At 57.3% G+C, this 17053-nt stretch overlaps 1 protein-coding gene and 1 long non-coding RNA gene across 4 annotated transcripts in view; one reads left to right on the plus strand and one right to left on the minus strand.

The window, feature by feature from the left end:
• The window catches only part of LOC145535457 (S-geranylgeranyl-glutathione receptor P2RY8-like), a 49075-nt gene extending 34773 nt beyond the window's left edge, over positions 1 to 14302 (plus strand). For 2 of the 3 annotated variants that reach the window (XM_081563892.1, XM_081563893.1), the window contains one exon: positions 9789 to 14302. In XM_081563892.1, coding sequence (XP_081420018.1) covers positions 9841 to 10905 — 1065 coding nt within the window. In that variant the 5' untranslated portion in view covers positions 9789 to 9840 and the 3' untranslated portion in view covers positions 10906 to 14302. Of the gene's footprint in view, positions 1 to 2698; positions 4017 to 9788 lie in introns of those variants that run through there. The other variant, XR_014075426.1, reaches the window with a different exon arrangement.
• LOC145535459 (uncharacterized) lies at positions 746 to 16967 on the minus strand. Its single transcript, XR_014075427.1, has 2 exons — positions 16931 to 16967; positions 746 to 2274 (listed from the first exon to the last, which is right to left on the minus strand). It is a non-coding gene; the product is annotated as an uncharacterized LOC145535459 (long non-coding RNA).
• Positions 16968 to 17053: the final 86 nt, after the last annotated feature.

Genomic DNA, 17053 nt, shown 5'->3' on the forward strand with positions numbered 1-17053 from the left:
CCAACTCCCGGGGTTTACTCAAACTTAGGTTCATTGAGTCAGTGATGCCATCCAACCATCTCACCCTCTGTCGTCCCCTTCTCCTCCCGCCTTCAGTCTTTCCCAGCATCAGGGTCTTTTCAAATGAGTCAGTTCTTCCCATCAGGTGGCCAAAGTATTGGAGTTTCAGCTTCAGCATCAGTCCTTCCAATGAATATTCAGGACTGATGTCCTTTAGGATGGACCGGTTGGATCTCCTTGCAGTCCAAGGGACTCTCAAGAGTCTTCTCCAACACCACAGTTCAAAAGCATCAATGCTTCGGCGCTCAGCTTAGTTTATGGTCCAACTCTCAGGTCTATATGTGACTACTGGAAAAACCATAGCTCATGTGGAGGGCAGAAACTGCTGATTGGCTGTGACCTTTCTAGTTTACTGATACGGCAGGAGATATTCTCATTTCACAGTGTGTGAAATGTGTGTTTCACGCACGCCGGGACGTGCCTGCAAGGATGCTACAGAGCAGACATCTCCCAGTGGTCGCCTATGGGGTGCGGCGTGGTCCTGAAGGCAAAATAAGGCCCAACACTGTTTCTTCTTAATATTTGTCTGGCTGTGTTGGGCCTTAGCTGTGACACACAGGATGTTTCATTGTGACGCTCGGGCTCAGAAGTTACGGCTCGTGGCTAAGCTGCCCAGAGGCACATGCGACCTTAGTTTCCCAACCAGGGGTCAAACCCACGCCTCCCGCATTGCAAGGCGGAGTCCTTTATTTTTTTTTCAAACTGTAAAGTTTTGTTATTGGTATATAGACAATTAACAATGTTGTGATGGTTTCAGGTGGACAGCAAAGGGACTCAGCCTTACATATACACGTATCCATTCTCCCCCAAACTCCCCTCCCATCCAGGCTGCCACGTGACATTGAGCAGAGTTCCCTATGCTGTCCAGCAGGTCCTTGCTGGTTCTCCATGGTAAATACAGCAGTGTGTCCATGTCCATCCCAAACTCCCTGACCATCCCTTCCCCCATCCTTCCTCCTGGGAACCATAAGGTTATTACAGAGTATTGAGCAGAGTCCCCTGTGCTGTCCAGCAGGTCCTTGCTGGTTCTCCATGGTAAATACAGCAGTGTGTCCATGTCCATCCCAAACTCCCTGACCATCCCTTCCCCCATCCTTCCCCTGGGAACTGTGAGGTTATTACAGAGTATTGAGCAGAGTTCCTTGTGCTGTCCAGCAGGTCCTTGCTGGTTCTCCATGTTAAATACAGCAGTGTGTCCATGTCCATCCCAGACTCCCTGACTATCCCTTCCCCCCATCCTTCCCCCCTGGGAACTGTAAATTCATTTTCCAAGTCTCTGAGCCTCCTTCTACCTTGGAAGTAAATTCGTTTGTATCATGTCTTTTTAGATTGCACGTATAAGTGATGTCAGAGATGCTTCCCCTTGTCTGTCTGACTTACTTCACGCAGTTACGACAGTCTCTGGGTCCATCCCTGTGGGTGCGAATGGCTTTGTTTCATTCCTTTTTATGGCCGAGTCATACTCCATTGTGTACACACCCCACACCGTCTTCATCTTCCTCTGTTGATGGACATCTCGGTCGCTTCCACGTCCCGGCTGCTGTAAACAGCACTGCAGTGCACACTGGGGTGTCTGTATCGTTTCAGCTCATGTTTTTCTCTGGCTCCCCGCCCAGGAGTAGACGGGTGGATCATACAGTAGCTCTGTGTTCAGTTTTTAAGGAACCTCCACTCTGCTCTGTATAGCGGCCGCACCCATGTACAGCAACAGTGTAGGCAGGTCGCCAGGCAGATTCTCAACCACCGAACCACGAGGGAAGTCCCTCAGTAGACGTCCACGTCACGGTCAGGGCAGTTTTCGCATCTTTAACTGCTGTCAGCATCCACCAAATGACCCGCGAGGCTGTGGGCCACGTCCTCACATCTGTGTCTTTCCTGCAATCTCATCCTTCCGCGCCCTGCAGTCTCGTAGAGATTCCTCCCCCGCTTTCATTCCGCAGGAGGACCGCGCTGGCTTTCTGCGGTCTGTCGGCTAAATCCTGCTTCTGTTTGCTTGTGCGTTTGTTTCCTGGCACTGCTGGAAGGAAACCGCCTCCCCACCCAACTGGGAGTCAACAATACAGAGTCAGTGCCTTTCACGTCTGGAGACCTGAAGTCAAGGTGTATGTGAGAGGGTGGGTTCCTTCTGAAGGATCCCTGTGGCTGTGAATCTTTTGCACGCCTCCATCCCAGCTTCTAGGTGTCCCTGGGTGGCTCTGATGGTAACGAACCCGCCTGCCAATGCAGGAGACACTGGTTTCACCCCCGGGGTCAGGAAGATCCCCTGGAGGAGGACATGGCAGCCCACACCAGTATCCTTGCCTGGAGAATCCCACGGACAGAGGGGCCTGGCGGGCTGCGGTCCGTGGGGTCACAGAGGGTTTCCTGGCCCATCCTTGGCATTCCTTGGCTTATTCAAGCATCTTCTCCGCCTCTGCCTACGTTTCTGCCCGGCCGTCTCCCTCCTTCATGCCCAATGCCCCCGCCTTTTTAATGTTTATATCCTTTTTGCTGTGTTGCGTGTTAGTGTGGCAAGCAGGGTCTCTGTTGCAGCTCACGGGCTCCACGCTGCCCAGACTCTAGCTAATGTGTGAAGGCTCAGTCCTTGTGGCTCTCAGGCCGAGTCGCCCCAAGGCACGTGAAATCTTAATTCCCCCAGCAGGGATCGAACCTGTGTCTCCTACACTGGAAGGCAGATTCTCAACCGTTGTGCCACCAGGGAAATCCCCCTAACTGTTCCTTTTTTATAAGGACACTGGTCATAGCAGACTCAGGTCTCTCCCCTCGCTGCAGTAGGACCTCACGCCTGGTCAGTCACTTCAGTCGTGTCCAAGTCTTTGCAACCCCGTGGACTGCAGCCCCCCAGGCTCCTCTGTGCATGGGATTCTCCCGGCAAGAATGCTGGACTGGGTTGCCACGCCCTCCTCCAGGGGATCTTCCCGTCCCAGGGATCGAACCCGCGTCCCTTGCATTTGAAGGAAGGCTCTTTACCCACTGAGCCACCCAGATGGACCTCACGTGAACCTAAAGAGTTACATCTGCAAAGACACCCCCCGCCGCCTTGGAACGAAGGTGACCCTTTTACATACAGGGAGTTAGAGCTTCAATCTGAACTTGAAGGGGAGACACGATTCACCCGTGACAGCCACAGAGTTTCCGGTGTTTTCTCTGGGTTCCCTCCACGGTCAACCAGAAAACCCATCGCAGCTTCCTCTGCTGGGCAGGTTCACAAGCGTCACCCGGGTCCCGGAGTCAAGGGCAAGAGGGCAGGGTCTCCCACACGAGACGGACGACGCACCCCTTCCCCGGCAGGGAATGGCCCCCGTGTCTGCGCGTGATGGTCAGATTCCAAAGCAGCCTTGGGTAGCTCCCACCTCTGCAGGATCTGCCGCTTGCAAAGTCTCCTGTCCACGCTCGTGACTCCGCCCTGCTGCTGGCAGGGGACGTGGCTGAAGCTAGAACCCTCCCCCCGGCATGCACTGAGGTCTGAACAGCTCTTAGAAATCTTCTCCTTGATGTCTGAAGTGGGGGCCAGCAAAGATGCATCCACATCCTGACCCCTGCCACCCGCCAGGCTCCTCCGTCCGTGGGATTCTCCAGGCAAGAATACTGGAGCTGGTTGCCATTTCCTTCTCCAGGGGATCTTCCCGACCCAGGGATCGAACTCAGGTCTCTCCCACTGCAGGCAGATTCTTTACCATCTGAGCCACCAGGGAAGCCCAAGAATACTGGAGTGCGTAGCCATTCCCCTCTTCAGGGGCTCTTCCCTACCCAGGAATCGAACCCAGGTCTCCCGCATTGCAGGCGGATTCTTTACCAGCTGAGCCACCAGGGAAGCCCCCTCCTGGATGAGGCGGCCCTAAACCCAGTGACAAGTGACCTTCCACAAGGTTCATCAGTCAGTGACTCTAAGGTATTTTTTTAAATCCTGCCAGTAGATGATGGGCACCTACATAAAGATTCTGGATATTGTAAAATAATTAGTCTCCAATTAAAATTAATTAATTAATAGAAAACAATGCCAGAAAGAAAAAGATTCTGGAAAGATGAGTGCATGGACGATCATGATTGAGTTTCAGAAGAAGTCCACCTGTTATTTGCTGAGTTATTTATAGGGTTTTTGCTCAGTGGGTGGTGTAGTGGGTTGAAGGGGGCCCCCTAAGATTCACGCCCACTCAGAACCTCAGGATGGGGCATTATTAGGAAACAGCGTCTCTGCAGAGGTGATGGAGTGAAGGGTCTGAGATGAGGTCCTCCCGGATGGCGGTGGCCCTAAACCCAGGGACAGGGTCCTCATAAGACACGGAAGAGGAGAGACACAGACACAGAGGAGAAGCCACGTGGAGACGGAGGGGAGACGGGAGGGAGGCGGCCACCAGCCCAGGGATGATGCCCGGAGCCCCCAGAAGCCGGAAGAGGCGGGGAGGAGCCTCCCCTGGAGACTCTGCACGGAGCTCAGCCCTGGGACCCCTGACCTCAGACGTCTAGTCTCCAGGGCTGGGGCAGGATAGATGTCTGTTGTCGCTAGTCCTCCAGTTTGTGGTTCTCTGTTAGGACATCCAGGACAGTCCCCAGTTACTGACCTAGCTAGTATTTACGGACACACCCTGGCTGACAGCGTGCTGTGCCGTCGCTGAGTCCCTTGGTACCACGACCACCCTCAGAGGGTGAGTCCGTATCCGTGATATGACAGATGAGGGCACTGAGGGTCTGGGTGGGCAGGACCTCACAGCTTGCCTTTTCCCAGCCCTCCCTGCACCGGGCAGCTGTGAGTTCCGTGTGGTTAAGTATCCCCAGGATTCCCGACCCAGGGTCCAAACCCGGGCCTCCTGGGTCAGGAAGGTCCCCTGGAGGAGGACATGGCAACCCACTCCAGTATTTTTGCCTGGAGAATCCCATAGACAGAGGATCGTGGTGGGCTACAGTCCAGGGGGTCGCAAAGAGTCGGACACGACTGAGCAACTACACAACAACATCCCAGGAGTGAGTATTGTAGGGACCCATGTGGGGTCTGTGACGTCACCAGCTCTCTGAAGCCGTGGCCGTTGAATGCTCTGGGGCTGAGGTTTCCAGAGCTGCCCCCACAAAGCATCACAACTTGGGTGGCCCAGGACCCCCAAGAAACCCAGAAAGGAGGCCAGCCCACATGGGCAGGGCTGGGCCATGGTTTGCTTTTGGTCCCTGCTGTGAGCTCAGCCCCAGGAGAACCCCCGGTGCTTGGGAAGTTTGGGCTGTTGCTGTGGAAAAGATGCAGGGGAGGTCCTTAAAGAGCAGTCTTCCCTGTGACTCGGGGCTGCTCTTCACTCACCCCACCTGAGAAAGACCCACCTCAGTAGAGACGGAAGGACAACCATCCTGAGTATCTCTGACCTTCAGATGGTGGGGAGGGCAGTCCTGAGCTTGGTGTGTTAGCAGCTAGGTACGGACGGATGGATGATGGATGGATGGATGGATAGATGGATAGTGAGTGGATAGATAGATGGATAGATCGATGTGTGGATGGGTGGATGGATGATGGATGGATGGATAAGTGAGTGGATAAATGGATGGGTGGATAGATGGATGGGTGGATGCATGGATAAGTGAGTGGATAGATAGACGGATAGATGGATGTGTGGATGGATGGATGGATGATGGATGGATAGATAAGTGAGTGGGTGGATGGATGGATGATGGATGGATAAACAGCATGTAGTCTATTCACACAGTGGAATATTACGCAGCCATGAAAAAGGAGTGAGGCTCTGACACATGCTACAGTGTGGCTGGACCCTGAACACACACTGCTCAGTGAGAGAAGCAGGCACAGAAGGACACAGAGTGTGTGATTCCATTTTATACGAAACGTCCTGAACAGGCAAATCCCCAGACTCAGAAGGCAGAGCAAGGGCTGAGAAGACGTGGGACCTCTTAAGGGTACAGCATCTCCTTTTGAGGGGGATGGACATGTCTGGAAGCGGACAGAGATGATGGTCATGAAGGCTTGTGAGCCCTGCTCTGTGCCACAGAACCCTCCACTTTCAACATGGTGCACAGTACGATAGGTGAATCTGAGCTGGGTGTTTGAATGCGTATCTGTGTGCGCCGGGGAAGGGATGCAGGCGTGATGGCCACGGCGTGCAAGATTTCTTTTCAAGATGATGAGGATGTTCTGGGATTGCGTGATGGGGCTGGTTGCCTCTCTTTGCAAATATATGAAAACCACTGCAGTGTCCCTGGTGGCTCAGATGGTCAAGAATCCTCCTGCGATGCAGGAGACTCGGGTTCGATCCCTGGGTGGGGAAGATCTCCTGGAGGAGGGCATGGCCGCCCACTCCGGTATTCTTGCCTGGAGAACCCCATGGACGGAGGAGCCGGGTGGGCTGCAGTCCAGGGGGTCGCAGAGAGTCAGACACGACTGAGGCACTGACGCCCGCACCGCTATGTGCACTTTGCAGAGGTGACCTTGATGATATTTTCCTGACGGCTCTGTAAAGCGGTTAAGAAGAGATGCCCACGGGGTTGGGGGCGGGAGGGGCGTATCCATGAGCCAAGGACGCACGGGCTGCAGCTCTGGGCGAGCTCGTGTGTGACGTCTGCGTGTAGCTTCCTGCAGAACCTCCGCCCCACCTGGCACCCTGCGGCCCCCAAGCCTCCAGGCTGCCCCGTGCCTCTGGCAAAGAGCCGCCTCTGCTCGCCCAGCGCCGCGGGGAGCGTCTTGCGGGCGCCAGCAACCGTTTCTGGCTCATTTCACGCCACTTCCACCCCCTACCCCCCAGTCCTCCGCCCCGCCCGCCCGCGGCTTTGGGAGCCGGCCGCATCTGTTAGACGTGATTTCTTTATGAATCAGCTGTGCGTCGCCGTGCTGCAGGGGAGGGACTGCCCGCTCGGTCCCCGAGACGGGCACAGGTGAAAGCTTGAGGGGAGCCTCGGGGGCCTGGTTGGTGGGGGGAAGGCAGCAGCTTCGGGGTGCAGACGGAGGCCTCCCGGACGCCCACGTGGCTTCTCTGCGGGGGCCAGCCGCACTGTTATGCAAATAGAGTCTCTTTTGAAGCTCCCACCGGGAGGTTACGACAGATCCGGGGGGAGGAAAGGGGAGGGGACTCATCACCAGGCAGAAGTGGAAAAGTGTGCTAGCCAGCTGAGTCGTGTCCGACTCTCTGCGACCCCCTGGACTGCAGCCCTCCGGGCTCCTCCGTCTGCAGGATGCTCCAGGCAAGAATACTGGAGCGGGTTGTCATGCCCTCCTCCAGGGCATCTTCCCGACCCAGGGATCGAACCCAGGTCTCCTGCACTGCAGGCGGATTCTTGACCATCTGAGCCCCCAGGGGAACCCCCAGCAGGCTCCCTGCCCCCTAATGCCACTCGGCGGGAGGCTGAGCTTTCTGTCTCCAGCTGTGTGCACCCTCCCATCTTCTCAGATTTCCAACCCCCTCCCCGACTGTGGACACGCAGTAGCCTCCTAGCCACCCCCAGCCCTGTCCCCTCCCTGAGTTCCCCGTTCCCCTGCAGATCAGAGAGCTGTCTCCCCTCCACGGCCCCCCACTGCGGCCTCCACGTGCGACCCTGAGACATAATGGGTCCCTTCTGCTCCTGAACCCCAAAGATGGATGGAGGTGGGCGGCCGTGAGGTGTGGGATTGCACTCCCCCCGCCCCCCACCACCATAACTGTAAGATCGCACCTGGCCGTGAGCTAGTGGTGCGGAAAGTTTCCTACTCAAAGTGAAACTCGGGTCATTTTTAAATGGGTTTGAGGAACCTCGTTCCGCACACCCCCAGCGCAGATGTTACATCTCCTGCGGAGGAACAGACAGATATACCCTGGGCGCCAGGGCCTGAAAGGGGAGCTGCAATGCCATCAGCGTTGAAGGGCCGCATGCTGGCTTCCCCGGAGACTCAGGGACCATGATTCCTGCCAACAGACCCCTCGGGGATGGACGCCCTCCCCGGGCCACGCCAGCAGGTGTCCAACTGCAAGGCGCAGGCGAGCAAGGGGGTGTCTTCCGGGCCGAGCTATAACAGGGGTGGCACCTGGTTGCCCAGGTGAGCCCCACACCCTGATTTCAGGAGCCCCGATATCAGGCACACACACACACACACACACACACACGGTCAAAAACAGAAGTGATAGCTTCAGCCACGGGAAAAATAGCAACTTCGTCAGGTGGCTGAGACAGTAAAGAATCCACCTGCAATGCGGGAGACCCAGGTTTGATCCTTGGGTCGGGAAGATCCCCTGGAGGAGGGCATGGCAACCCACTCCAGTATTCTTGCCTGGAAAACTCCATCAACAGAGGAGGCTGGCAGAGTACAGTCCATGGGGTTGCAGAGTCGCACAGTACTGAAGCGACTGAGCAAAGAGGTAACAAAACCATCTCCCAGACTTGGAAGAACCAACAGAAATGACCTGCGATCTGCCTTTGGGTTGCATTTCCATAAGAAACGCCAAAGAAAGTGACACTTGGAACCCATGGTGTCCAGAAGGCGGGGGCAGGCAGCCCCAGGAATTGCTGCTCCCCTGGGCCCTGGGCCCCTTTCTCTCTGTGAGTCTGAGGGGCCGGCTGATCACAAGCAAGGTGTGTAGGCAGCTCCGGGGACTTCTCTGTTTTGAGTGGGAAGGAAGGTCAGCAGGGAAAAACAGAAGTTCAAGAGTGCAAGGTTCAGGTTCCAACGGCAGGAGGAGTCAGCTCAGAACTGACAGTCTCCAGCAGGCTAGCACTTCCAGACAGGCTCCAGGGCCTCTTTACCACCCCATGCGAAGTCACTCAGTCACGTCTGACTCTTTGCAACCCCACGGACTGTAGCCCACCAGGCCCCTCTGTCCCAGGGATTCTCCAGGCAAGAACACTGGAGTGGGTTGCCATGCCCTCCTCCGGGGGATCTTCCCGGCCCAGGGATCGAACTGGGCTCTCCTGCACTGCAGGCAGATTCTTTGGTGTCTAAGCCACCAGAGACGCTCACAATTGAACATACATGTGTTTATACATACACATACACACGCATGTATACACCATAAGCTTTGTATCTGTGTGTTATGTATAGACACACGGACACACACACATATATATACACACATATATTCATGCAATGGGCTTCCCAGGTGGCAGTAGTGGTAGGGAACCCATGTGTCAGTTTAGGAGACCCTAATTCGATCCCTGGGTCTGGAAGATCCCCTGGAGGAGGGCACGGCAATCCTCTGCAGCACCCTTGCCTGCAGAATCCCATGGACAGAGGAGCCTGGTGGGCTATGGTCCATGGGGTCACAAAGAGTCAGACACCAGTGCAGTGACTAAGAATGCATACATGCAGTATGGTGTGTGTGATCATACACACACACACACACACACACACACACACACATATATACATATATACATAGAATATGCTGTGTGTGTATATCACATACATATACAGATACACATGCAATGTGGTGTGTGTATATCACATATACATACATACAATATATACATATATACTTGTGATATGGTGTGTCACATATATATACATATATACATACAATGTGGTGTGTGTGTGTATATCACATATACACACATACAATATATACACGCAGTGTGGTGTGCGTGTCACATGTACACACATGTAATGGGTGTGTGCCTATATCACACGTGCATGTACCGCACGACGTCGGCGCTCCCGCGAAGCCGCGTGTGCACGCATCGCGCTCCCCGTGCCGGGCCGTCTCCCAGGAGAGCCCGTCCTCCCGCGCCTCTCAGCTCGCCGGTCCCCCCCTTCCCTCCTTGTCTTGCAGATCGGCACCCCCTATCCCGAGGCCGCCGCCCGCCGCCCCCAGCGGCCGCAGCATGGACATGAACGTGACGCGCCCAGACAACGCGACCATCCTGATGCTGCGGGACCCGGCCATCGCGGTGGTGCTGCCCGTCGTGTACTCGCTGGTGGCGCTGGTCAGCATCCCGGGCAACCTGTTCTCGCTGTGGGTGCTCTGCCGGCACATCGGGCCCAAGACGCCGTCGGTCATCTTCATGATCAACCTGAGCGTCACGGACCTGATGCTGGCCTGCGTGTTGCCCTTCCAGATCTACTACCACTGCAACGGGAACCACTGGGTGTTCGGCGTGCTGCTGTGCAACGCCGTCACCGTGGCCTTCTACGCCAACATGTACTCGTCCATCCTCACCATGACCTGCATCAGCGTGGACCGCTTCCTGGGCGTCGTGTATCCACTGGCGTCCGCGCGCTGGCGCCGCCGCCGCTACGCGCTGGCCGCGTGCGCGGCCACGTGGCTGCTGCTGCTGGCCGCGCTGTCCCCGCTGGCGCGCACCGACCTCACCTACGCCGTGGACGCGCTGGGCATCGTCACCTGCTTCGACGTGCTCAAGTCCACCATGCTGCCCAGCGTGGCCATGTGGGCCGCCTTCCTCTTCACGCTCTTCGTCCTGCTGTTCCTCATCCCCTTCGTGGTCACCGTGGCCTGCTACACGGCCACCATCCTGACGCTGCTGCGCTCCGCCGACCCCCACGGGCGCGCCCAGCGGCGCCGCGCCGTCGGCCTGGCCGCCGTGGTCCTGCTCTCCTTCGTGGCCTGCTTCGCCCCCAACAACTTCGTGCTCCTCGTGCACATGGTCAGCCGCCTCTTCCTGGGCCGCAGCTACTACCACGTCTACAAGCTCACGCTCTGCCTCAGCTGCCTCAACAACTGCCTGGACCCCTTCGTCTACTACTTTGCGTCCAGCGAGTTCCAGCTGCGCCTCCGCAACTACCTGGGCTACGGGCCGCTGCCCGCCACCGACAGCCCCGACAGCCGCCGCGACAGCCTTTTCTCCGGGCGGACCCTGTCTGCGCGCTCCATGGACGCGCCCGAGGCGCCCAAGAGGCCCAGCGTCAGACGGCAGGAGAGCGTGTTCTGAGGCAGGCACCCCTCCCCGCAGTGGGGCGCTTGGGGGACATCAGGGGTCCTGCCCCGCCCCACCCGCCCGCCCGCCTCCGCCAGGGCCCTACTCTTCTGCCCGTTGTTGGCCACTCCGGGCGCGCTGGGATTCAGCTGGGCCACCCCGGGCGGGCCCCTTTCGGCCCCGTGCTCTGGGATCTAATGAGCCCTGAGACATCACCTGGTCCCCCCTCACCACCGCCATTGGAGCCAGGCAAATGCCAGGGTCAGCTGTGCTGGGTTGCTGTGGAGTGTCAGCTTCTACTTGAGTGAATGCACGTCGCTCAGTCGTGTCTGACTCTGCAACCCCGTGGACTATCCAGTCCATGGCATTCTCCAGGCCAGAACACTGGAGTGGGTAGCCGTTCCCTTCTCCAGGGGAATCTTCCCAACCCAGGGGTCGAACCCAGGTCTCTGGCATTGCAGGCACATTCTTTACCAGCTGAGCCAGCTGCTGCTGCTGCTAAGTCGCTTCAGTCGTGTCCAACTCTGTGCGACCCCATAGACGGCAGTCCACCAGGCTCCCCCGTCCCTGGGATTCTCCAGGCAAGAACGCTGGAGTGGGTTGCCATTTCCTTCTCCAATGCATGAAAGTGAAAAGTGAAAGGGAAGTTGCTCAGTCCTGTCCAACTCGTAGCGACCCCATGGACTGCAGCCCACCAGGCTCCTCCGTCCATGGGATTCTCCAGGCAAGAGTACTGGAGTGGGGTGCCATTGCCTTCTCCAGGGGATCTTCCCAACCCACGGATCGAACCCAGGTCTCCTGCATTGCAGGCAGATTCTTTACCAGCTGAGCCACCAGGGATCAGCCAAGCTTCTACTTAAATGTCCACAGACGGGAAGGACCCAGGAGGTGTGGACCAAGGGGAGGGGTGGACCGAGGGTCTCCGGATGGACAAGAAGTTGTTGAGAACAGTCAGTTTCTGTTGGCTACTGCCGTGTCTCCCTGGAGCGCCTCGGGCTGCAGCTTGCCTCGGGGCGGGGGGTCTCCCCCCGCCCTTTCTCTGCCTGCCGCCTCCCCGCCGAGCGCCCCCAGCCACGGCAGGTCCTCCTGGGGTCTGCGGTGGCTCCTGGCCTGACCCCCGCGATCCTTTGAGGACCGAGCAAGACCGCCCAGCACACGAGCCCGCAGCAGCCGCCTGCAGCTGTGCGGTTTTGAAAAGATGATGGACCCCAGTCCCTGGAGCGCCCGGGATGCTGAGACAGCAGGTTGTAAGGGTCTGCATGAGATAACCCCTGGGCGTCACTGGGAGGAGCATGGGATGAGTTCAGGGTTCCCTTGGGGCCGGGGCGGGGGTGGGGAGAAGAAAACAGCTCTGAAGCCTGTAAGGTGAGACCTGGCAGGGGCCAGCGGGGAGGGGCTCAGGGAGACCCCCAGGGCGGGGCGGCTGTAAAGCAGGTGACATTCCCCCCACCGGACCTCAGACGTGCTGGTGGGATTGTGAGCCGATGTTACGGGAGCAGTTGGTCCCCCAACGCCATTGCTTGAGATTGAGAAGCAGACACGCGTGTGGTGGAGAGAATGGTGTCCCAACCCCGAAAACTGACGTCTGCCCGGAATATCAGAGTGTGACCTACAGGATCAGGGTGGCCCTGAACCCCGTGACGGGGTCCTTATAAGACACGGAAGAGGAGAGACACGGACAGAGAGGAGAAGCCACGCGGAGACCGAGGCGGAGACGGGAGGGAGGCAGCCACCAGCCCAGGGACGGACGCCCGGAGCCCCCAGAAGCCGGAAGAGGCGGGGAGGACCCTCCCCTGGAGCCTCTGGACGGAGCTCAGCCCTGGGACCCCTGACCTCAGACGTCTGGTCCCCAGGGCTGGGGGACGACGGGTGCCTGTCTGGGGCGTTAAGCTCCTCATTTGTAGAACTGTCACGGCCGCCCTAGGAGACCCCCACAGACTGAAATTCTGAGACTGGGCCTCTGGCCACTGGCCAGGTGATTCTAGGGGCTGCAATGCCTGGTGCTGGCTCCCAGGGTGGGACCTGCATAGTGCAGGGACTTGGATCATCCGAGGATGAGCGTGTGGTCCACCCGCTCTTCCCGACTGTCCACAGAGCCGAGCCCCTAGAAAGCCAGGTCGCCATGACAACAGTTCCGGAGGCAGAAAATCCCTGACCCAGCGACACAGTGGCAGCCACGTCCTGCGCGTGGGCTTCCAGCGTCTAATGCAAAAAAGCTGCGAAAAACCTCAAACCACCCTCAGGGAACCGTCTTCTTGCTGAGTTGAGAACAAAGCATCACTGTTTGAATTCGGAGGAAGCAGGTGTAAGCGGTAACGCTGCCCCTCACCACCCTCACCCCTCAGCCCGCAATGGGCGTGACGTCCGTCCAGCCTTTGGGTCCCAGAGGGCTGAGGTCACATTTCATCACCATCGTCACCAACAGTTCGTTGTCCAGCCCCTCAGGGTCACCGACATCCCCCTGATTTCTGCGTCCCGAGGACCCCCAGTTCCGCTGAAGTAGCCCAGAGTCTGACAGCGTCTTCAGGGAGCCGTCGGCCTTTCCGAGGGGGTGCCTGTCGGATCGGCGGAAATCCCAGGGCTGGATTTCCTTCTGTTTCAGCTTGTTAATAATACTGTCCGTGTCTGTGTGTAGTTCAGCTACTAAGTCGTGTCCGACCCTTTGCGACCCTGTGGACTGCAGCACGCCAGGCCTCCCTGTCCCTCACCGTCTCCCGGAGCTAGCTCAAACCCATGTCCGTCGAGTCGGTGATGCCATCCAACCATCTCCTCCTCTGTCGCCTCCTTCTCCTCCCGCCTTCAATCTCTCCCAGCATCAGGGTCTTTTCCAGAGAGTCAGCTCTTCCCATCAGGTGGTCAGAGTATGACATCTCTTTTCTTGAACCTGTTTTAAAACACCCACACTGAACGCATGCGGTTTGTTGGAAATCATCAGACGAAGACATTGATTTATTGGTTTTCTTCCAGTGTCTGCTGTGTCTTTGGAAACCTGTGATCCTGTAATTTCACTGACATTTCTCAGTGCCGTTAAAAAGCCTCTAGAGCGGGAATGCGTGTAAATGAACAAACTGGATGGGAGTTTCTGAGGGGGACCGAATGTGTCGGAACACAGCTGTGGGAGTCTCGGATGAACCCCAAACGCAGGGCTGGCTTGCAATTCCTGCCGCTCGCCCCTGGTCACATCCCTGCATCGGGTTGGGGGGTGGGGGGGGTGGGAAGGGGATGAGGCTGGAACACAGATCCACCCTTGGAGAAACACGTTCTCTGTGGGCCCAGTGGGTGCCTGTGACGTTGTGTGTCCACCCAGCTCGGAAGGATGGAATGACTGCTTAGGGACACTTAACGCGTGTTGACGACTGCGCTTTAAACCTAGAACTTCCTCAAAATAAACCATCTTTTTTTTTCCTTTTAAGCAAGATGTTTGGCTTGTGTGTTGAACAGAACAGGCATCTTCGGGGGCTGCCACTGGAGACTAGGGGACAATTTAACCCAGCGAAGGAGAGTTTACCCTAACTCCACACAGGGGTGCATGGGTGCTAAGTCGCTCAGGCGTGTCCGACTCTTTGCGACCCCATGGACGGCAGCCCGCCAGGCTCCTCCGACCATGGGATTTACCAGGCCAGAATACTGGACTGGGTTGCCATTTCCTCCTCCAGGGGATCTTCCCGAACCAGGGATCGAACCCAGGTCTCCCACAGTGCTGGCGGATTCTTTACTGTCTGAGCCACCAGGGAAGCCCAGTATATAGCATACTCCATGATATACCATATATACAGGGACTTCCCTGGGGGCGCAGTGGTAAAGAATCTGCCTGCAAGGCAGGAGACCCGGGTTCTTATATACAGTCACGTGAACACAAACATACGTATTAGTTTAAATATACATGGTATGAATTAGTCAGGGGTCATTTTGCTTCTCAGCACTGCGGGCAGGGGGTGCCCCCGGTGGGTGGTGAGGGGAGACCAGAGCTGCTCCACACCGCACAGTGCCCAGGATGCCCCCCATCAGAGACTCGTCCAGCCCCAGACGGCGGTAGGGCAGAGACCCTGACCAGGCGTGACTCTTACCTACTTATCGGTCATCTCTCATTATCCATCCATGCATCCATCCACCCGTCAGTCAGATGCGTTGGTTTCTATAGCATAAGCAATGTGTCTCATCTACCCACGCCGCGTTTATCTAACATCCACTCATCTGTCTACATCAATGGATACGTATCCATCCACTCAACAGTGCAACCATCCATTATATCTATCAGTCATCTTATCTATCTGTCTATCCATCCATCCATCATATCCATCCATCCATCCATCATATCTATCTAGCCATCCATCCATCATATCTATCATCTATTTATCTGTCCATCCGTATCTATCCATCCATCCACCATATCTATCCATGTATCCATCCATGCATCATTATCTATCCATCTATCCATCCGTCCATCATATCTATCCACCCATTCATCCATCCATCATATGTATCCATCCATCCATCCATGTATCTATCCATCCATCCATCACATCCATCCATCCACCCATCATATCTATCATCTATTTATCTGTCCATCCATATCTATCCATCCATCCATCATATGTATCCATTCATCCATCCATCATATGTATCCATCCATCCATCCATGATATCTATGCATCCATCCATGATATCTATGCATCCATCCATCACATCCATCCATCCATCCACCATATCTATCCATCTATCCATCTGTCCATCATATCTATCCATCCATTCATCCATCCATCAAATCTATCATCTATTTATCTGTCCATCCATCATGTCTATCCATCCACCCATCATATCTACCCATGTATCCATCCATGCATCATATATACCCATCTATCCATCCATGATATCTATCCATCCATCGCATCTATCATCCATCCATCATATCTATCTACCCATCCATCATATCCCTCCATCCATCCGTCGATCATATCTATCTGTCCGTCATCCGTCCATCACCCACCTCTCCAGCCCTCTCTAGCCGGGGCACACAGTGAGGGGTGATTCAGGCCCCCAGCGGACAGGAAGCGTGCGAACTCCGGGTTGTCACCATTAGTGGGCAGCTACTGCCATCTAGTGGACATAGACCAGAGCCGCTAATGAATGCGCTGCAGCCGCCCAGGGCAGCCCCACGAAAATGAATGATCCGCCCCGAGCGTCAGTAGTGCTTCGGCTGAGAAGTGCCCGCATCCCCAATGCAGGCCGGGGACCTTTATCTCTGCACACCCCCACTGCACTCCGGGGACCCCCATCTGCACAGACCACCGCGCCCCTAGACCAAACACCCCCACCGCACTCCGGGGACCACCATCTCCACAGACCACCGCGCCCGAAGACCCCATCTCCACTCACTCGCACTGCACTCCGGGGATCCCCATCCCCACCTCCGCCCCCGTCAAGCCCCGGGGACCCCCATCTCTGCCCTCATCAAGCCCCAGGGACCCCAGTCCCCGCCGCCATCAAGCCCCGGGAACCCCCATCTCCACACACCCCCACTGCACTCCGGGGACTCACATCTCCGCCCCCATCAAGCCCCGGGGACCCCCGTCTCCCCTCCGTCAAGCCCCGGGGACCCCCTTCTCCTCCTCCGTCGAGCCCCGGGGACCCCCGTCTCCCCTCCGTCGAGCCCCGGGGACCCCCGTCTCCGCCCCGGCGAGCCCCGGGGACCCCCGTCTCCCCCCTGTCGAGCCCCGGGGACCCCCGTCTCCGCCCCCGTCGAGCCCCGGGGACCCCCGTCTCCGCCCCTCACCGCGCCTCTGAGACCCCCCATCTCCACACAGCCCCACTGCACTCCGGGGACCCTCGTCTCCCCCTCGTCGAGCCCCGGGGACCCCCGTCTCCCCCACGTCGAGCCCCGGGGACCCCCGTCTCCCCCACGTCGAGCCCCAGGGACCCCCGTCTCCGCCCCTCACCGCGCCTCTGAGACCCCCGTCTCCACGCAGCCCCGCGGCACTCCGGGAACCTCCATCTCCGCCCGTAAAGCGCGGACGCGGACCCCCCCGCCCCCGATTCTTACCGACACCTGGTTTCTTCACCTCGTCCCTCCACCCTGTGCTCCCAAGATGCCTTGCGGGCTTCGGGCCCCGGGCCCCGCCCTCCGCCCGGGCCTGGCAGGAATCCCCAGCTGCCTGGGGCGGGG

Source organism: Giraffa tippelskirchi, chromosome X (genome assembly GCF_054371585.1).
Source record: "Giraffa tippelskirchi isolate mGirTip1 chromosome X, T2T-mGirTip1v1.2.pri, whole genome shotgun sequence".
In the NCBI taxonomy this organism is placed as follows: domain Eukaryota; kingdom Metazoa; phylum Chordata; class Mammalia; order Artiodactyla; family Giraffidae; genus Giraffa; species Giraffa tippelskirchi.